The 22,448-nt window shown below is 38.6% G+C and overlaps 1 protein-coding gene across 4 annotated transcripts in view; it reads right to left on the bottom strand.

The window, feature by feature from the left end:
• Positions 1-539: 539 nt before the first annotated feature.
• LOC140318234 (glutamate receptor 3) overlaps positions 540-22,448 on the bottom strand; it is an 85,371-nt gene continuing 63,462 nt past the window's right edge. Inside the window, exons 11-16 of one of the 4 annotated variants that reach the window (XM_072395955.1) lie at positions 21,238-21,611; positions 20,627-20,825; positions 10,391-10,638; positions 9,503-9,617; positions 3,919-4,166; positions 540-2,331 (exon numbers count right to left, since the gene is read on the bottom strand). In XM_072395955.1, coding sequence (XP_072252056.1) covers positions 3,921-4,166; positions 9,503-9,617; positions 10,391-10,638; positions 20,627-20,825; positions 21,238-21,611 — 1,182 coding nt within the window. In that variant the 3' untranslated portion in view covers positions 540-2,331; positions 3,919-3,920. Of the gene's footprint in view, positions 2,332-3,918; positions 5,776-9,502; positions 9,618-10,390; positions 10,639-20,626; positions 20,826-21,237; positions 21,612-22,448 lie in introns of those variants that run through there. The other 3 variants (XM_072395954.1, XM_072395957.1, XM_072395956.1) reach the window with 3 other exon arrangements.

The following is a 22,448-nucleotide window of genomic DNA, read 5'->3' as shown; positions in this document are numbered from 1 at the left end:
TGGGATTAAGAACAGACAGGTTAAATAGAGCTCTCTCTGTTGAAAGCATCCTGAAATATGTTACTGAAATTTAAAACTTGGAATGGTTGACTTGCAATCATAATTGGTACAGCATGTGTGTGCGGTATGCTTTGTTAGCAGTCGGAGGTTATAATATATTATTGATCAAGTCCCAAAGCATCTTATGGAGAGAAAGGAGGGAAGAAAGATCACATGTCAGATGAAACTGTCAATGGAACCCTCAATCAACAAGGCTAGATAGCAGGATTGAAGCAGATGGTGCTCACTATTGATCCAAAACACACACATACACACACTGTTATACTGAAGAACAGCTCAATATTGGACCATAATGGGTAAATTTCACCCCACTTGTCTGCAGGGGGTCTGCTCAGGCTACTGACACCCCACCTGCAGGATGCTCAAGTTAAAACGTACAGTTTCACGTAACGTACGTTTCATTTGAGCTGAGACGCGGGCCTGTAATCAATGTAGGCAGACACCAAAAAAACCACACACACGCACAAACATAGGACCCTTTCTGTACATTTTATTTACAAAATGTATTAAAATTCTCTGTACAGTGCCCCTCTAATGAGGTTCAGCAAATTATGCATGCATCTTTTGCTCTTTTGTACCCACTACTGTGCCTGGCGATTTTTGTCTCTGCAGAGGGTTAGGCCTACTAAAAAGAATAAAGGTGAAACTGATTTACAAAAGAATTACCAGGGCTGGATTTATAACACTGACCTAGGGTCAGTTTGTGAGTAGCAGAGCTCGTCAAGCATCACTGATTTCACATGCAGTTTCTTAGAAAAAAAAAAAAAGAAAAAGACAGGAAAAGGGGGAAACCAATCTGTCACCCTGTAATATAAATAATTCTCATTCATCTAAATGTACACATATCTCTCTCCCTGCTTTCTGTTTTTTATTCATGTTGTCTCTTTATTTTCTTATATAAAACTATTGGCCCATAGTTTCAGGTGATTAGATAAGTATCTTCCTAAATCCTATGGAATCACAGTCTTTATGAAAGAAATGGTCACAGCAATATGGAAATGTGCTAAGCCTCAGAACTCGCCCCATATAACCTTGTATAAATCTATTTTCTGTTGTACTCATATATTTTTTCATTTTTACTTACTAAGTGAAGTCACCAAACACTATAATTTTCATGAAAGGAAATCAAATTAAAAAACCACAGCTCGTAAAATGTGCAATTGCCAAAGAAAGAAAGGTAAGAGAATCCAAAAAAAAAACTACAGTTAAAAAGCCATCACTGTTATCCATTAATTGGATTGCAGTTAGTCTACAATTAAATTACCCTTTTTGTTTGGTTTTACTTTGATGTAAAGACGGCTTTAATGACTCTAGACTTCAGGGAAAGACTCTTCGGAGCGTCAAACCTCCCTTGATATTTTACAAACTGTAAATCACAAACAGATTTTCCTTACTTAGGCTTTACACACCCTTGTCATACAAAACACACTCTTGGCAGTATTGAAAGTGCGAATCATGACCTGGTTCTGGAGTGTATGAGCCAAACCGGATCATCTTCTCATCTTCACAAGTCCCATCAAACTCTCAGAAGACAGTGGCAGCAGCACCAGAGTTCAGAGTACAAACAACACACATCTTTGTTTTTGGGCTGAATGGCTCCAATGAGATTATTATCTTTTACACTAAGTACATGATCATTAGAGGTGACTCACAGCAGTATAAAAGCAAATATTTAATAATCAGTGTCTTACAGTGCACTGAGTTGATCTAATAAAATTATTTGAACACACAGACCCAGTGAAAATCTGGTAGCAGGATGAAGAGTAATCTGATCATAGTTAACAAGAAACCAATTAGATTCATCTTGCTGGCACTTCAAAATGTGCTTAGGGTTGCAAATGATGGCTTTAGTTCTCTCATTCATTAGATATACATATATATAAATGTGTATGTATATATATATATATATATATATAAATGTGTATGTATATATATATATATATATATACACATGCCTATACAGTTTATATATATATATATATATATGTGTTTTTTTTTTAACTGCACCATTCTTCATTTCTGTATGAGTTTCAAGCAAAAAGCAATATCATTGTGAATGAGTTGCATTGATTGGACTCAGAGTTCCATAAGGCACTGAGAGGAGGGAACCTCATCGGCTCTTCCCATGACCAGTCCAGTCGTGTCGTCATTGCAGATTATCGTGCCGTGTCCGCCCGAGAGGATTTGGCTTGAAGCACAATCCCCGTGATCCTGTGCCTTTTTCAGATGTTTAGTCACAGTTGTAGAGGACAGTGGAGTTGTGTCGTAAACCTGTGTCAGCATGCAGAGCAAAAGAAAACACAGGAAGAGCAGGGTTACCATGTTAAAGCTTACATCTGTAAATTTAAGCAATCTATTTAAGAGTCAACAGATATGTGACTGTGAGGGTTGTCCTGTTTTTCCTTTTACTCCATTGTCTTTTTATAGCTTGTTACACGTTGGTTTGAGGACTTTTCAAACTCTTGTCACTACATCACAAAATTTCGACGAAACAAGCTACAAAAGAGTCTACTAAAATCTTCTTCATCAGGACTGTGTTGTCTTGGTTTGATCAGATTTGACTGACAGAGTGGGCAACAAAGGCAAACAACCCCATCGAATGCCATCACATTTTGACTATTTGACATAAATGACATTGTCTTTTTCCAAGAAGAGTCATGCCCACTTCAAACCAGTTACAAGAGCACAGAGAAAAGAAGAAGTAAAAAAAAAAACACAGATGTGTCTCATGTAAATAATCAAAATCTTATTTCCCGGGAAGAAAACTCTAAGTCAGTGGATTCCATCGCTCAAAGTAATACGATGATTGAGAAAACATGTTCCGGTGGCATTTAAAATATTTGAACATGTCACACACATTTAAAAGGGAATTAAAAACACACAATCAGTCTAATAAAACACAAAGCGAACATTCAATTCTGTGCTTTCTTCAGTTCAGTGTAATGGTACAATTTCCCACTGGTCAAATCATATGTTCCGGTGAGTTTTTGATGGAAGTATTGATTGTAATTCCTTCGTAGAAACTTAAATTCCCATAGTATTGAAACAGTTGACAATGAGTTCTGTGTGATGTGGTTTCTGTTTCTGGCAAAAGAAGACGTTCATTATGATTAGCAATTATATTAGCATTGGGTTAAATGACTGTGAGCAATGGGACAGGGACCACTCATAATGATGAACCCACCGGTGTTATTATTGCGGATTCCTTCAGCTCTATAGAGCATTTCAGCATCTTTCACTTCATCTTATTTTACATTACGACCTGAAGCTCCAATGTTTTGGTTATTTCAACTTGCTCTCAACAGTTTCACCTGAGGTATGTGTTCAGCTAGGTGCTGAACACAGTAAGGAAATTAAAATGAATTGCTTAAAGGTTCATAAAACTGTTAATACATGGTGTGTTTCTTCAGTGAGTGACCCCGCCACAAAAAACACAAGTCAATCAATTTATTTTTACTTCATTTAAAAAAAAAATGCTTTAAGCACCTGAATGGAATACTTTGGTTTATTTGAAGTTGAAGAGACTAGACCTGTTAAACATCAAATCACAACGTTCCAAATTTTTAATAGAAAATTTGTTTCAAAGCATAATACACCACCCAGTGACAACATGTTGCTGCACAGCACTCACCTGTGTGATCTAAGATGATGCGTTCAATAACAGCCTGAGGCACAGACATGAAACTATGTGTCATAAGGCACAATCGATATATTTGTTTTTTTACTTTAGTGGAAATCTGTCTTTTGTGTTGTACATGACAACCATAAACAATTTCACAAACAACAGAGCTGAATAATTTACTCTCCCTGGTATGAGAGGAAATGGGACCCTGTGGACAGTCAGGAGAGGCGACATACCTCTAGATCTTCACACTCTCAGTTCCGTAAACGTTGTAGCCTTCTCTGTATGTGGCAAAGTTCTGGGTGTTGGACGGGGGAGCCGGCTTAAAATTCTGGGCATTCTTGGCCAATTTTAGGCGTTTGGTTTCTTGTCGTGACTTATAACAGAACTCTATCAGAGCAACCATCATGGCCAGCCCAAGCCCTCCAACCAGAATATAGAAGACACCCGCCACATTGCTTAGGCTGAGAGCACTTGTCTTGTCCTGAGAGAAAATGAATAACACAGTTAAGAGTTTTGCAGTGGAGCAAGGGCAACAGAACAAAATGCAGTCCTCTAACTGTCCTTACATCCTAGCCTTCCATTGAATTCTCTCGACTCAACAGTAAAACTGCTTAAGCAGTAAATTATCATACTTGCTTTTTTTTTTTTTTTTACTGACTTCACTAGTGGAAGATTCTAGATATTAAGCAACAATAAATAGACGTGTAATGAGGGACTAAGGCTATACTTTTGACTGAAATGATCCTCCTACAATTATCACAAATTCATTAGAAGTGTCAGACAGCCATATTTAAATCATTCTCCACTAAGGAGAAAGAAGCTGACTCTTTTTGTTTGATCTGCTGGTGAATGTAGAGCTTTTTTCTGTCTAAGGCTACATATGAATATCTATAAAATGTTTCTGCTCTTGACCATATAAGGAAGCTGGTCAGTATCGCATAGGTCGACAGCTCTGAAAATCCCTGTCTGTTCAATCCTCTTTAGCGACATGTACGTATAACTCTCATAGCAACACTGTCATACAGTACAGTCAAAGTAATAGTAAATGAATGATAGCTCAATTAAAGTTAAAAAAACACTAAATATCAAACCATTTTGCTGCTGCTTACCTACCAAACATATTCATTAAAAATTTGTTCATTAGAGTTTTACTATTTGCAGTTTAACCCTATGAGGATGGAGATACCACAAAGCTATCTAGCCACCCTAAGCTGTAATCTAAAACTTTATCTGGATCTCAAAGGGTTAACTAGTGGGTTTATTACATTCCTCAACTTTACAACTGTAATGTGCAAACAAAGCCTCTAAACCTCCTCTCAAAGAAGCCGCAGGAATTAGAGAACACCCTGTGGTGCTCTCATCGCTTGGAGAGGCTGAATTTGCGTAACTCATCACAATAAGATGGTTTGCTTGTTCATCACACCACAGGAGGTCAAGGAATCTAATAGACACATCTTGATGCAAACTAGTAAGAACACAAATAAATCAAATTTTCATTAACAGTTTGGTAAATAGAAACAGCAGCATAATGGTAAAAGTATCATGAATGTCAAGAATGAAAATGAGCAAAAATAGCATTTATCAACAAGTGTTAACTGCTGTGATTCAGTTCTATTAATATGTCTAAAAGGCACTTGTGCAGTTTCCCCGCAGTGTTATCATTACAGTGTTCACAAAAGAATGAAAAATCAAAAAATGATAGAGTTTCTATACTTTAAGTATGCATCAGAAAGTGTGTCCTTTCTAAAACATAATAGAAAAGAAGTTAATCTGGGGAAGCAGTGCCTTGTGTTAAAGCCACGTAGAAACTGTGTTACAGCTTGTGGCAGAACTTGTGAGACACTATGAAAAGAACAGTTAAGTGTAGCAAATAAACAAAATGCATACTACAGATGGTAGAGAATTTTTGGCTTGCATATGAACAATACGTCAAAATGCAATTTGGAATCAGTACAAAAGACCTGCAGCGACTGACCTTACTTCCAGAGTCCTTGGTTCCACATTCACCCTTATCGTACCACCATTTGTTTTTCAGCTTGTCTAAGATGCCTTGTTCACTGAGTTTCAATACTGCAAGGTTTACAGGAGTTCTTCACGTGGGAAATAACATAAATAACATTATATTATGTTATTTTATGTTATTCAACTTTAAACTACTACATACTTTACAAAGCGATAAAGCAGGGCACCTGGCTATGTCATCATCAAAAAGAGCAGGCATTCTACCTATTACCTTTATAACCCCTAGTCTAAAGCCAGGACCTACCAGTATCGCTTTGAGTAATCGGCAGACGCTGTTAACAGGGCGACAAGCAGGTACAGAGTGTACAATCTGCATGTCTTTGAGTATCATAAAGGTCAAGATGCATTCATTTAGGGGCAGGTGGGAAAATTGGCTTTCAGCAGCAGTTCATTCCATCAGGAGCTTTGTCTTATCAAACAGAAAAATGTAAGCATTAGATATCATATGTTTCAATGTACAATGTCAGTTAAATCTGCTGGTGGATACCACTAGTCAGTTCTGGCAGTGTAACAACCAATTTGAGATTTAATAAGCTATGCCCAAACGTGAAAGCTTAATTAATTCTTGCATGTTCCGCTACAATATATCACTAAGAAAACCTTATCTTCCAATTAGGGCAGATTAGTGACAGAGCAGCGTTCCAAGCTGCAGGACAAAGCTGAAAAGCATTGGTTGAATATTCATCTCACGGTCACCTGCAACTGGGGAATCAAATGCGAGCTGCTGCTGTTTGATATATCTATAGGTTATTATATGACCCATAACATTGTATGTCAACATAAATTAGCATAATATTTCATTGCACTACTTCAGGAGAAAAGAAAAATTATTCAAAAACTATCTAAAGATCATGTTCTATCATCAGATTAGGCCTGTAGCTCATTTGTGGTGTAGATCAATCTCTCTGTGGAAGTGAGAAGCAAATTGGAGGCAAAGAAAAATAGTACATCGATAAATGAGTGACCTGACTACTCCCTGGGAACAATATCCCCTGAAGGGATCCATGCAATGCATAATGCACTGAGAGAAGATTACAGCACTGTATATCCCTCATAGCCAATCTGGAGAAACGGACTGTGAAGACCCGACTGTTGTCTTGACTTGGAGAGACATTGATTAACAATGCAATTACCCTGCAACATGCTCTGTGTCTGAAACTCAATCTAAGCTGCAGTGTGCCGTGCCTGAGGGTATGAGGAGGGCTCGGTGTTAGCTGTGTGCGAGTGGATGTGCATGCAGCTGTGTGCATCTCCTGATGTCTGTTGGAACGTGGACTTGTGAGCAGGACCGGGCCAAGCCGTTTGCTGTTTGGAACACAGTGCTCCAGGCTGCTTTATTCCATTGTTCCACTGAGTCCTGGGGAGCCAAGACAAGCCAGAAAACAAACAGACACTACATACCTGTGCATGGCAATAGATCGATGACAGCACAAGAGACAAGAGTCTCAAATGCTCTGAGTAGCAAAGTGAAGTTTCCTGAGCTCAGTGACCGCAGACCACAGCAATGTCAGTAATGCAGTGATAACTGTCTGAGACATAATCAAATGTGTTTTTCATGATGCTTGGTCTAGTGATGTTATTCTAGAGATGGATTGCTGCCGTTCAATTTTTGGTTATAGTTCAAACACATTAGTTAAAAATGAGCCCGGCAGAGCAGACATGTATCTGCAGATATGTTCTCTTATTTCATAGCAAACTTTTCTGGACATCTGTATTGTTTCAGCTGGTGTAAGATGTGGTTATTTTTTGTTATGTTTGATTACTATAGCTGCATACAGGAACTATGTTGTGCTGCTGTTGTATTAGATCTGAGAAGGAGTGAAGCAGTTTTGTGGATTGCTAATCTTGATGACTGATGGGCTACTGTTATATTTCTTCCTCCTCATTGTGACTTGAAGCTAATGGCTCAGTGTATGTGCATGAAGATGAAGAGGAATGTACTTTGTTGAACTTTTAACCATAAATAGCCTGCAATGGTGGCTCATGAATGAAAGTGTACAACTTTGTATCAAATTGGTGAAAAAGATTTATAGAAATTTCCATATAAAATTAAATCCCATGTAAAATATAGGTATACAAATTTAACAGGTATATCTTCAAGGTTTCAAACCTTTAGCAACCTTGGTAGACTTTCTCAAAAATAGTTTTTTTGCATCAAAAACAATGTGTAGGTGAAAGGTTAAATTCCTCATGAATATGTCCCAGTAGTCTCCTTTAGCGTTATATGGAATATTTCAATGTAATATATGGAAATGATAGTATGTAAGTAAATTAAGAAACTACAGGTTAATATTGTATAAATTTAACCAACAATACCCAAAGAAACTTCCCCAAATAGTTGATGGTCATAGTTAAATCAATACATTCAAGCACATATCTATCTACGATCATCAACTAGTATGTGCAAACCTCAGCGAATGTCCAGTGGAGAAAAAGAAATGTAGTGAAATACACACTTGAATGTGTATTTTAGATTTTGTTTTCTTCTAGGCTGAAAGAGAAAATTCCATGACAGCAATACAACCCAAACTTTTAGAAAACTGACCAGAGCATGAAACAACAATGGCATATATATTTAAATTCTTTTTAACTCCATGGTTAGTTTTTTTTTTCTCCATCATATCAATTCATCTTTCGCCAGAAAAAAAGACAAAAGAATAAAATATGTCTGAGATGTCTTGGCTGACTTGATGGGTAACATCCCAGTAGGAGTGCAGTGGCACAATAGCAGCCTGCAGCTTGTCAATAATCTAGCTGAAGTATGAACTGAAATGCATAATTTTGTCATTAAACAGGCCTGCTTTGTAAAGATATTATCTTACTGCCTTAATCTGTGAACATTGCACCTAATGTAATCATGCTCAAGTGTCATGGTTGAGTCAGAGCACACTTTGCACTATCAGCTGCCATAATGACAAATTAAGTCACCATTAAACGTCAGAAAAAAAGAAGAAAAAAAGGACATCTGTTGGTCAAAAGGGTTTTAGCTGGGTTAATAATGTGTTGAAGGAGGAATTGCATTAAATCAAACCTCAGGTGGTTTATCAGGTCACTCATTTAAAAGAAATTAGAAGCCTTTTTTTTAAAAATTAGAATTCTCACGTTTGCCTGCAATGCTTAGTCCCCTCAAGACGCCGCTGTTCCCCTCGCTTCCCTGTCGGCCTCGGCTGAGCAGCCATTTTGAAGTTTTGTCATTAAGGAAATTGGTTTCTAAGCTCATCAGCTCTGAAACAGAGTCGTGGATGCGAAGCAGCTGTGCAGCCAAGTGCTGCAATGCCATACTTTACAGGATTAGTATAAACCTCACCTGTGATATGGAAGTATAGAGGTTCTGGCCTTTTCAATGCAATGTCATTGGCAATCACTTTTTGGATTACATCTCCGAAACTTCATCAGCTTGTTTAAATTAAAAAAAAAAAGAATTCAGATAAAGCCCTGCTAGATTTCATGATCTGCCCTGCAAATGTCTAAGAGTGAATAAAAAAACTCAACCTTTCACAAATGCAAGGCAGCCATATTCACCCACAGAAATCACTACACTGTCAATAATTACAAAACATCGTACTGGAGACATCACAGCCATCAAAAATCATATTTTTCTGCTGGTTAACCAAGAGCTCCTTTGTTTGATCTGAGCTGTTAAACCATCTGGCAAGACTATTACTAAATTTGATAATCTGCCTTTGAGCAACAGTGGTTGGGGCAGGAGTTGGGTTGGTTAAGGTTGGGTTGTTGTAACAGCCTTGCCGATTACTCTGCACTATGGTACCCGATTGTGGTGACATCGAGGCTGACCTTGGAGTCACCTCCCCCGCTGCCGCACTCTCCCTTGTCGTACCACCATTTGTTTTTCAATTTGTCCAAGAGGCCTTGCTCATTCAGTTTTAAAACTGCCAGGTTAACAGCATTTCTTGAAACGATAAAACATAACTTGTAAGAAAATGCACAGGTCCGTGAGAAATCTAATGCAAAGTGATGATTGTACTAAGCATCATAAGAATAGGTAATGGTAGTGAGACTACCACTGTCAAAAAGGGGCTTATGCACAGACTACTTGCTACCTGTTAATCAGAATGGTCTAGGAAAGGACAAATTGCTTAAGAATTTAAGGAATATGGAGAGATAAGAAAGGCTTATATAAGGTAGAGACAGTGTTAAATCTTGGAAAAGGTGGCGTGAAGGGTTACGTAGTTCAGAACTGAAGTGTGCGGGATGGGGACACTTGTCATTGAGAAGAAAAGTAACAACAACAAACATCATGCAATTAACATTCGTCACAAGTGATGGCGCAGCTTTTAAAGGCTAAATTGAAAAACCATTGAACTGTTAAATTAAATGTGACAACACAACAGTCAGGTAGGACAGCACATGGGACAGAAGGAGAGATCGGAGGAGAGAGAAAAGCAGCAGTAAGAAAGACATGAACATGAAATAATTGTAAGCTTTAGCCTTATTAGCTGGATTCGATTCCTCTACCACACAACAGCAGAAATTAGTACATATATGAAAAACATTAGGTATTACTCAATAACCTTTGTTTCCAAGTACAGTAAAAAGCATACTACCATTACCTCTGTGTCCACAAATAAACAAGAAAAAGAGAAGACAATGACAACAGGGGGACATCAGGGTAGGTGGAATACTATAACAACATGGGGGATATTGTTATATTATTCCACCCACCTTAATGCAGAGCCTTTGGGCGTCGCCACACCGTAGCCTTTAGAGTCGAGATTCCCTCCCACTTTCATGGTGTCGCACGGCTTTCGCTGCTCGATGTACTCGTTCATGGTGGATTCGAGGAGAAAGGCGAACTTGCCTTTTGATTTTCGTACTCGGGCCACACCATCAGGTGTGGTTTTAACAAAAACTGAAGGCTCAGCGGATTTCATGTATGACCACATCTTCTCATAGACTGCTATTTTGGATCGCTGTGCAGAGAAGAAAAGGAGAAGAGAAGTAGTTTAGAATTCCAGAAACAAAGCTGTGGGATGGGTTTTGTTATATTTTTGTGCTTCACGATCACATGATTTAAAGGTGTCATTGTGAAGTATTTATAGACATCTGGGTAAGTAGCTGTGTGATATCTTTAAATACTTCAAGGAAATATGGATGATGTACATGATCATCAAGTACAAGAATTTACAAACTCCATCTCTCCTCACAAGTATTAATTAATATACTATTCAAATATGTAATAACTCAAATTCACTGAATCTGAATGAGGATCACACGTCACCCTTGGGTAATTTGAGCAAATTGAGTTTTGGAAGAAAATCTGGCATTTGTGGACCTGTTTTGTGAAATATATCCTTAATAATCCATCTTTTGTGACAGTGAATTGCAGGTAATGATCTTTTTATTTAAAAACTTGCAGGGGATCTGCCACAGATAGTTGAAAATTAACTTTTAGAACTTATTACAGTCATTTATTTCAACAACGTGGTTAATGAAATATCTCAAGTTTGAGGAGCAGGAGAAGTGAACAACAAGGAAACCCATGAAAAGTGACAAAGGCGAGCATTTCCCCAGTGCCTTGGGTTAGGCTTAGCAAGACTGTAAAATCTGGGGGAGTGGGGCTCTATCTAAAATAAGCATCAATTAAATTATTCAATGCCGCTGGATTTATTTTGGCATGGGCATGAAACACTTCCTGGTGTGATCCTGGTCCAGGCAGTGATTAGCCATACTTCCCCAGTGGTATTATGTGTGCTGAAGACTAAACATAATTAAATATATTCTCTTCTAGTAAGGGCTAGAAAAAGGCATTAAAAGATCTATATTGTGTGGAATATGGATACACCAGCTATATCCACACTTTCACATGCCAGATATACTTCCATTTAGTGTTTTTTTCTTTTTAGAATATCATGAGTCATTTTCTTTTTTTTTACTGCCAATAAATGCAACTAAAATGAAGCCAGAAAAATGTAGATTGTAAAATAGTAATGTAATTTCTACTTTGAATTTGAACTGTATTTATTCAACGTTGTGCTAATACCTTTTTTTATTATCTTTGCTATTTTATCCTCAATTTTATTAAATCTATTTACTCATCTATTATTCATTTATTGATATATTTTATCTCTACATCATTATCCCCTACCATTATCTATTGTCTATTAATCTATTAATAGATACATATATTTCTCAATTATTTTCTCCATTTTCTTAACCTAAGCAACAATGTATTAATATCCGTACATTCCTCTATGCATTTCTATGTCATTACACAAATCAGAGAGAAAAGAGAGGGGGGGGGGGGGGGGCAGACACGAGGCAGTTGTAGAGGCAGACACGAAACAATTCCATAGGCTACAAAAAAGTCAAAAAGACAAGTTAGGGCAACGTTACATAACTTCACAAGAAGAAGACTTCACACAGGCTCACAGAAAAAAACAAAAAAAGTTTGCTTTTCCTTTATATTTTTATTTGGCTTATGTGTCCAGTCGATTTATGTGCAATGTAATCTACAGTGAGGCTTCATCTGTGAGACAGAGACAATAAAAATAACACATAATGACATCAGTCTCTGATGAATAACATAACACTGATGAACACCCAGCTGTTGTGTATTGTGTATTTCCTGTTAGTTATGATACAGAGCACTAAAGTAAATGTCTGGAGTATGTAAAGATGTTTCATAATTTATTATGGCAATCAACCACAGCTTTGATCTCTCAAGATACAGAATCTACACATAACGGCGGGAGAAATGATTGTGATCATATTATTTTCATGAATTCAAACCCGCACATCAGCAGCTTTGCCAACAGAGCCAACAAAGCAAGTGCAACAGGACAAGAGAACTAAGCTTATTACTTATCGATAGCAACAATGAAGCTAATTCCGCATTTGTCTGTCATGCTATTTTTCCTCTGTGCTCTCTCCAGCAGTAAAATCCAATCTGTTTATTCTTGTCCAATGTCTTTCTCCTCAATTCCTCTCATAGCTTTCTGTAGCATCTGATTTGTGCAACACGAGTGTCTTCTCCAGTGCTGTTTTTCTTTTTAAATTTTTTTTTCATGGCAAAAGTGTTTTTTCTTTCCTTTTTCTTTTTTTTCTGTTGCTATCTTGTCGGGGCATGATATTGTACCATAAAACAAAACAGTGTCAAACCAAAGCTATGAAGTGCAGTATCTCAACCCTTTGGGCGCTCCAAAGCAGTTCCAGGCCAGGGAAATGGCATAACGTAGTTATTTGCCCACATAAGCTAGCCACTAGTGCTGTTAGTCTTCCCCACTTCTGAAATACATGTACAGGAATGTGAAAATAGAGGCAGAGAAATATAGAATCCTCAATTCATTACATATTCTATAAATCAGTTACTGCACAAAGTATTTCTGGCTTCATTTTAATAGCATTTATTGGCCTATCTCTTCATTATTCATTCATTTATATTTTTGTTTTTATTTCAGATTATGGCAGTTTCATCCATCCATTCATTTTCTACACCAGCTCAGGGTCGTGTGGGGGCTGCAGCCTATCCCAGCTGTCAATGGGCAAAAGGCAGGGTACACCCTGGTCAGGTCGCCAGTCCATCACAGAACCACAAAGAGACAAACAACCATGCATACTCACATTCACTCCTCGGGTCAATTTAGTTCCAGTCCTACATCATTTTTCAACTAGCTAACGTGGTGCAAAGTATGATATTATAGCTTATAACATGTTTTCTCTGCGAATGTATCTTTTGCACATATTGTGAGACAAAAATGTTAACTTTCACTACATTGTGGTATTTTTAGTTTTGTGTAGAGCTAAAAAGCAATATAAGATTGTGCATCATAAGCTCCTTATCTAAAGTCAAAGTACATTTGAATAATACTAATAATACGTACCAATCTCCATGGCTTTGTGTGTTCAAACATTCTGAACAATCAGGTGTCACATCAGTGCCTTGAAAGTCCCCATAACAAGAGTATATCTATCTCTTTTGCATTTCTATTAATAAACAAAAGCTTAACCTTGACCTTATCGAAACACTTCACTGGCTTTATTCGATTATATACAATTTGTTTGCAGGCATCTAACATATCAGGCTATGGGTGAGGATAAGATGAGACAGCCACATTACATAAATATAGAAATGTGTGTGATGAATGTTCCCCTCTCAAATTGAAAAGACTGAGGATGGGGTAATAACTATTCTATTTTCATGCAAATACAACAGAGAGGGTGAGCAAGAAGCAGTTAGATGGGATGTTTTTGTCAACAATAATATTTTCATGTGTCACACATCATGCAAATAACATCAGTTTGGAGGACATTTCTCCAAAGTCGCAGGGCTTATTTGCTCAGCATTGGGAAAACTTTAGAGGCCTCCTCAAATGAAGAGAAAAGAATGGATCTGGGCATTGATTAGTGACGACAGATTCTGCTGCCTCTGTGCTTTATGGAGTCAATTTATTGGAGTCAATATCAGAGCAGGAACAAAATGCAATCAAAGCCTAAATAGGCCGATTCCACAGGAACTAAAAATCACAGCTGAGATGCTTCCAGCAGACACAGTGGAAGAAAACAAGATTCAAGAAAGCGCCCCGTAGGGAAAAAGACATATTTGATTACTGACTGGCCCAAATGTGCACACTGACAAGCGTGCCTGTGTGTGTGTGTGTGTGTGTGTGGTTGTGTGTGTGTGGTTGTCAGTGTGCACATTTGGGCCAGTCAGTAATCAAAACCACTGCAGGATATAAAGATGCCACTTTTAGCATTGATATATCTGCAAATGACCATCTAATTACATCTAAATTTTGACTATCGAAAAAAAAAGAAAGAAAAGAAGATATATATCATAGATAGATAGATAGATAGATAGATAGATAGATAACACCAAAGTAATAGTCAACTGATGACTGACAGTCTCATCTCTCTCATCTCCTTTTAAAATGTTATGACTCAAAGCCTGCACAAGTCCATGAGCAATTAATAGACAATTTGTTGAGCAATTAAACATTTCCATACATATAGCTTTGTACATGTGGCCCTTCCTCTCATCATATATTGGCCCTGATAGAACACATCACTGTATTCTAAATGAACTTCAAGCCAATAAACACGGCATAGCTTCATTTCTTATCTGTTGGAAAAAGTGAAAAGAAACACGATTCTATATTGTATAATTTGCACCACAGCCCCACCCCAAACACACACACACACACGCATACACACACCATTCGACGGCAACTACAATGTTGCTGTCGTCACAATGGTTTACTTAAATAGTCAAGCCTCCTACCTCAGTGACACTGCTACATCATCTGCGTAGGTGTGTAACCTGCAATTTTGCCTGAAACAATAAGTTTCCTGATGCTTTGTAATAGTCATGAGGACAAACTTAGGTCTGTTTTTCAAACTTTTTAAACCCAAGACGATAAATACAGAGATGAATAAAGAGATAAATAAAGACAGAGGTAGGGGGAAACCGGTCCTTCCAGCTCTTTTCTTTTATGGTATCCACTAACTCTGAAGGGAAATATTTAGCAGTGTTAGCTGTTTTAAGATTGTGTGTGGGATATTGTTTGTGCCAGGACTTAAACTTTAAGCGCTAATAAATGACTATATAGCTTTGAGACATTGTCTATTTGTATTTACTGGATACAAAACTTTATGTTAATGGTTGTTAATTCAAAATGTTTTGTTTTTTTAATTTTTTTAATTGTCTCTTTACACACAAAGTAATTGTTGTGATAAGAATCACAGCTAGACAGAAGAGAAAAGGCCATAAGTGAGTTGAGGAGACTGTGGTTTTCTAAAGCGAACCGTTTCTGTGATAACAGCTGAATAGAGAGGACTGGACACTGTAAAAGAAGAGATTACAAATCTAAACTGTGAGAAAGGAAAATAAATCATGACATAAAAGAGAACATTGAGAGCTTTTCATGCATTGATCAAACCACATCGTGATCAATGAGCGCTTCGCTTGTGGCTTTACTGTATGGGAACATTCAAGTATTATGGAAAAAAAGGATTGTGTAAATATATATGGTGATCTGCAGTAGATTTGCAAAATGCCCTACCAAAAGGGAAATTCAACAAAAGAAAACACACTTTTCACCTACAATTGCCTGAGAAGTCAAGCCCGCTTACACTAAATTAGGCTACTCTGCAGGTATATATGCAGGTCTTTTAAGTCTTCTGTGCTGCAGAGGACAAAAAGGAGACAGAATGACTTTGCAGTTCTGTATAAGATCACTGGTAAACTTAGCAGTTGGAAATGTTTTTGGTTGAAAATCAGTGGTTGAAGTCTTTCATTAAAATGTCCAAGAAAGAGACGAGTGATTAAACTTTAAAGTCAGGGAAATTGACCTCTTCTTTCTAAATAACCACTTAATCTGTATTGATTCTGAGTTACGCAGCATTTCCAGACCTCTGCCCGCTGCCCTTCGAACTGCAGCCTGTTTTTTATTCTCCCTCTGGCATCGCATGGCTGCTTTCATTACAGCCTCTCCCACATATGCTCCACTGCTTGGGCATCGAAAGGCCATCTCCAAACACCCCACCATTACATTTCATTCGACTCAACTTCCCTTCCATTTTGTTTGTAGACATCACCACTTCCGTCCAATATCCTGTGTGCCAGGACTACCTGTATCTCAAGTATGCAGAGATGAAAGTTGAGGCTCTGGGGATGTTCTTTGTCATTGAAAACCACATGCTACACCCTGAATACCAATTGCTTGTCTTTGATGCTCGTTGCTGGACTCCTGTGGCTCCTCTGCACCCGCCACTGCTGCTCATCTAAAGATCGGCCCTTGGAGCGCAGAGCTTTTCCTCAGAGGTTATGCCTATCTTGCGGTGCGCTCTTTTGTCAGCTTTCTCTTTTATGCAAACAGGCTCTAATCATTATAGAAGCCTACCCTTTATTCAGCACTGTATTGAAACACAAAGTGACAAGGGCTCTGGGAATTGTGCTACAATGTGCTGCATTTGATTGCAAGGTAACATAAGGATTTCTTGTATAAATCTTCTTGCTGACTCCTCTTCATGCAACCCTGCTCAAATGCTGGTCTGCTCTGCATAAAGAGCTACTTATTAAACATTGTGTCAGACCATCCTGAAGCGACAGTGTGCGCCACAATAGCTGAGACGTGAAATTGATTTTCATGCTTAGTAAAATGTATTGGTGGCTGCACCCAAGCTGTTGTCCCCCATCTCCACCACACCTGCAGATCTGTAAGATGCATGATGGTTACTGTTGAGGCTTTGGGTAATGTATAATCTTTTGAGGAGAGGAGAAAAGTATGCTGTGGTCTCATTTCTCAATGCAATTATCATTCTTTCATTGTTACGCTGTTAAATGAGGTGCATGAAGGGATAGCAGTGGGGCTGTCTTTGATGGTCTCACCCCAGTCTTTACACGTAATTAAGCAACCACATCAGCTCATTTTATCATCCTATGCCATTATTCTGATCCAGACTCTCTTTCAATATACATCTCAAAATGTAACTGAGCCAAGCTTTTGAATGAAACAAACCTCATCAAGAGGCTAAACATGGTCTCAGTGGTACAACTCATGATTTTCTAATCATCCAAAACGCAAATATTCAACTGACTGCATGAAAAAATATCTGTGACAGGAATTAAAAGGATGAAAAAAACCACGGAGGTACAGTGGTGCATGACAGCTGCAACGCTGAGGAAGAGTAACAGGATGCTTGAAGCTCTCCCTTAGTGTTTCAAGGTAAAGCAACAGGCAAGCTTAAGACTGAGGAGAGGAAGGTGTCCAAAGAAGCAGGGTAGTCTGGGGAAGAGGAGCCAAGGGCTGGTACTAAGCCACTGCCAAATGCCTCGAGTGATTCAGGCTTCTGTTGGGCACGTCAGCAGGCTCCCTGGCCAGCTGTCCTAGTTGGTTGTGAGCATCAGAATCTGGGCTTTCTGGGGGATCTATACTAAGTCTGATCACTTTGAAAACTTCTCTACAGCTTCTCTACATTCCAAAATGAAGACACTTATGAGTGGAGTATTGTCTCTGTCAGATAATAACCTGTATGTCCAAAGTGTCAATTTTACAGGAGCTAAGAAAAAAAAATTGTCACTACATCCTAAATGACAAAAGAAAATGGGATATTTCAACCAGAAACACCTGCATGACAGATGAGGAGCCCAACATTACTTTTTCCACCATTAAGAAAGAAAGATGACAAGGCGGCCCACTCTTACTGCTTCCATTTGAAATAAGAAGGAAAGTATCAGCCAAGTGCTTCTAATCAAATACACTTGTTCAACTGATTATTAGCAAGACCTCAATAAAAGCAGAGGTTTTAGCAGTTTGCTGATCTGGAACATGTAGGTCTGTGTTAACTCAATACCAAGGAGTAACGACAACAGCAATAATCTTTGGGAAGCCATAGTTGCAACTCGTCACTTCGGAAAGGGTTATAAAGCCATTGCAAAACAAATTGGAGTCCATAATGCTACTGTGAGAAAGATAATTCCAGCAAGTTCACCCCAAGGTCAGATGCTCAGAGAAACTTGTTTCAAAGCCAGAGGACCAGAGCACTTTGCTATCATTGAATCACCATGAACTCCTCCAGATGCCATCTATCTGACAGGTCAAACTTGGCCAAAATTGGGTTATGCAAGAGGACAATGATCCCAAACAGAGTAGCAAATCTGCAACAGAATGTCTGAAAAAGAAAAGAAGTTGCAATAGTCAAGTCAAAGTCTAGTCCTGATTGAAATGCTCTGATGGGAACTTAAGAGAGTTGTTCATGTTTATGCGTTTGGCAGATGCTTTTATCCAAAGCGACTTACACTCACATCCCAGGTAGGCAGGTAGCGGAAGGGATCGTGACCAGGGACCCTTACTGGAGGTAATACCTTTCATGCAGGGGCGTCAGGATTTGAACCACTTGAAAGGCAGCAATCTTACCACTGTACTATCCAGTTGCCAGTTGTTCATAAACAAATGCCGTCAAACCTCAATTAACTAAAGCAATGTTGTAAAGAGGAAATTGGAAATGGCCCAATCCAGCTAGAGACCGATAACATCACACAGAAAAAGATTACTTCAGTTTATTGTTGTTTCTACCAGCTATTGAATCATGGGATTGACTGTTTTTTCCACACACTGCTTCTGCATTTTGACTTAGTTTTTGATAAATAGATAATGACATGGAATCATTTGGCATGTGTTGTTGTTCCTCTGAGGTTTTACATACCTAATTCTAAGACTTTGTAAGGACCAGAGGATTTTTTTTATGATACCCTAATATATTAAATCTTAGACATGACAGTTTGACAGTGAGAGTTTGTACTACATTTTCATAACCTTGCATATTCTTCTTGTCAGGGAGCTTTGGAAAATAAACCAGGTGAAAGCATAAAAAATTGAAGGCCAACAGTGTCAGACATGATGACATATGTCTGGTTTGAACATTGGACTTTATTTAGATTAATTTATTTCCAGATGGCTGGTGCCGTATGGGTCTAATTAAACCTGAACATATTTCTGAAAACAAATCTGAAATAGAACTTGAACTACTATTAATCAGTGTGTTTTTTCCCTTGTCAGCCTTCAATAGCTTTAATTAAAAGTCCCCTGGAATAGCACTTCACACGTGTCATTTCTTATTTGAAGACTAAGGGATGTAACTAGGACACTCATTATACAGAATACAGAAAAACCTGCATCTTCTACCATTTCTCAGATTGCTCTACCACACAGCAGACTTTCAGAGGTTGCACTGTTAGGATGAAAACCTAATGTGCAAATGGCATCCATGGAATTTGTCACACAAAAACATACTGTATGCTGTACAGTGTATTCACCTGAGCAGCATCTCTGATAAAAGGGGAGAGCAATGACAAGCTTTGTGAGGTGTTGTACGAAGAATACAGTGATGTTGTCATGTAGGCCACGTTCCCTTGAATACAAAGTGTTATCTTCACTGTATCCAGTCTTTTATAAACTGCCTCTGAGAGTTTACAGATTTAAAAGAAAAGGATTTTAAGCTCAGACACTATCTTGCTCTGTGTCTGAAAAAAAAAACTAAAACATGGATTTGATTCTCCCTCTTGCTGTTGTGAGCAATTCAACCCATGGGTAACTCAAATGAAGTGCTCTCTCTGCCAACAGGCTGCAGCTGTGAAACATATGAATTGTTTCTCTCCTGCTGATGAGTAATGAGGGAGTGTAAGATAAAAGAGTGTCACATTGCCTTTTCGTCATCACAGGCAGAGTGGTGTTTCATTAATTCGTTTTAAACATTGGGCCGTTATTGTGGCGACGCTATGAGCTAAAACATCTACGGATCTAACAGCAGAAGGTTGATCACTGTGACGAAATGCAGCACTGTTTAAGTCCTGCATTGTGAGCATGCGGTTCCCTCTTAGAGACTAATAAACTTTCGCCTCAGATTGTAGTTAATTTATAACTTAATTGCCAGTTTAGTCCCACATGCCAGCTGACATATTGCTTATTCCTTCGAAAATGTCTTTCAGGCTGCTCTGTTTGACCTCGGGGGCTCTTCTTCATCACATCCAATTTGCCAGCCTCAACTGGCCGGCTAATTATACTTCATGAACTGACCCTTCTGAGTTTGAGTCCTATGTCGATGCTTTGATTAGCGTCTTTTTTATCCCCTCAGAGTCTCCCATGTTGTTATCACGCTTTCTGCTGACAGCCCCTGTGCCTCAAGGTTGCACACTGCAGTACTGCCTCATAAATTTGACATCCAAGTCATAAGAGTTCAAGACCTGCCTCTATGTCAACATGCCTCATTTGGAGCAATCGCACGCAGGTCAGTAGGGATGTAATGATGGTAAAAAATAGAAAAGCTGCAATGAGTATCAAGGACGTTGCTTTTGTAATTCAACATATAGGGACTTTGCATTATTTGCCATTTCAGTTAAAAGAAAAGGAACGATTATCTTATTAGCGCAACATGTGAAACCAGTATTCTGACAACACTCACCCTGAAAAATTCTTTTGTTGAGCCTGAGTCAAGAGTGCCATACGCAATCTCTGTCTGCTTTGCCAGATCTTCAGCACTTTCTATAGGTGAGACCATTCTTTCCACTGTCAAGAAGGCAGCCAGGTTGGCTGTGTAGGAGGAGATGATGATGAGGGTGAAGAACCACCACACACCGCCGACTATACGGCCTGACAGTGACCTGGAGAGGGAGGTGATGAAAGGGAAATGCAGAATGTAATCACAGCAAAATGTGGTGCCTATCAAGCTGCTAAGACCTAGCAGTTGTGTTCCATGTATGTGATTGCATCAGTAATCAGAATTTTCTTGTTAATTGTTGAAACAAGCTGACAGTGCGTCATAATTCTAAAATCACACACTTCCAAGGAAAGTACTTCATGTAGTTTCAATTTCCTCTGATCTAACTTGTTAAATTGACTGTTACACAATCATGGTCAAAGTTTGTTTAATAGTTTCATGAAATTATTGCTGGAACTATTTTGTTGAGAATTTCTAATGCACAATCAGGCAAATAATGATGTCCAAAAGGAGTTCATATGTTTCTTATTTTTTCTTTTATTCTGCCCTGCTGGTAACTACTGGAGCTCACCCACCTGGGAGAAATGTCACAGCCCTGCTGCATGAAGGCGCCCAGCGAGAACCAAAGGGAATTGAAGATGCCAAAGTCATTGGGAGGATCAGGGGGAGTCTGGGGGTCTTTGGTCTCGTCCTGTTCCTCGAGATTCCACTCATAAGGACTGAACCGACTGACCAGGAACAGGACCACGCTCACCCCAATATAGGCAAACACTATACACATCCAGATTTCGTAGGCCAGCGGGTCCAGGAAGGAGAAAACACCAGGCTTGGACTTTTGCGGCTTCTTTATCATAATGGAGATGCCCAAGCTCATAAAAGGCTTGGAAAAGTCTATCACCTCCTCTCGAACCAGAGTAATGGTGAGAGGTGCAACAGCTATATCTGCTCTCTGGAAACAGGGACATGCACAGCAAGCATTAGTCATGACCAGTGATGAGAAAATAGATAATTTCATCAGTGAGTGACTGGAGCTGTTTTTATCACAGATTTTTACTTATGATTTTCAGAAATAAACCCCGAGCTCCTACATTTGAAGGTGAGCTGAAAAAAAGATGACACACAGGAAAAGAAGAGGTACTTTGATTTTAGCTAATAAGTCTGAGATGAGGACATACATTGAAATGTTGCTAGATTTAGATATAGGAAAGAGTGAAAACTGCAAGGGTGTTGCAAAGCATTCAGAGAGGCAGCTTGGAAACAATCCACAGAGACAGAAGGGTATTTGAGCAGCATTTGAGTAAATGAGACACAGAGGGGAGCAAAAGTTCTCATAGTATATAATATAAACACTGAAATTAATTCTTTGTACTGAAAATTAATAAATAAAATAATACATATATATATATTACTAATTATGATTAAGTGGGTGTGTCTAATTAAAAGTGTTAAGTTTTAATTGGCAGAATGTAAAGGCAATGCTGTACATAGTTATCAGCAAAGCCTGGGTGCATACACTTTATCACATGCCATTCAGTTCTCTGGGTTTCCCAAACACAGCTTTTTCTGGCATGGGTCCTTTTATTTCCAAGCTGTTTCTCTTTATCTCCCTCCTTTGCTCTGCTACTTCAATCACATAATGCTATCAAAACACATCCATGGAGGTGGTGCTGCCTTTCTAGAAATCACAATAGGTTTCTCTGTAAAAGCAGAAGAAAATAATTCATCACGTTAGACAGAGTTACCGCAGCCTGCGTGTATGTGATTAATTAAATAATGCTTCTCTTCA

The sequence above is a fragment of the Leuresthes tenuis genome, unplaced genomic scaffold, assembly GCF_036924035.1.
Source record: "Leuresthes tenuis unplaced genomic scaffold, fLeuTen1.0.hap1 SCAF_11, whole genome shotgun sequence".
Classification (NCBI taxonomy): domain Eukaryota; kingdom Metazoa; phylum Chordata; class Actinopteri; order Atheriniformes; family Atherinopsidae; genus Leuresthes; species Leuresthes tenuis.
This window is presented reverse-complemented; position numbering and strand designations above follow the sequence as displayed.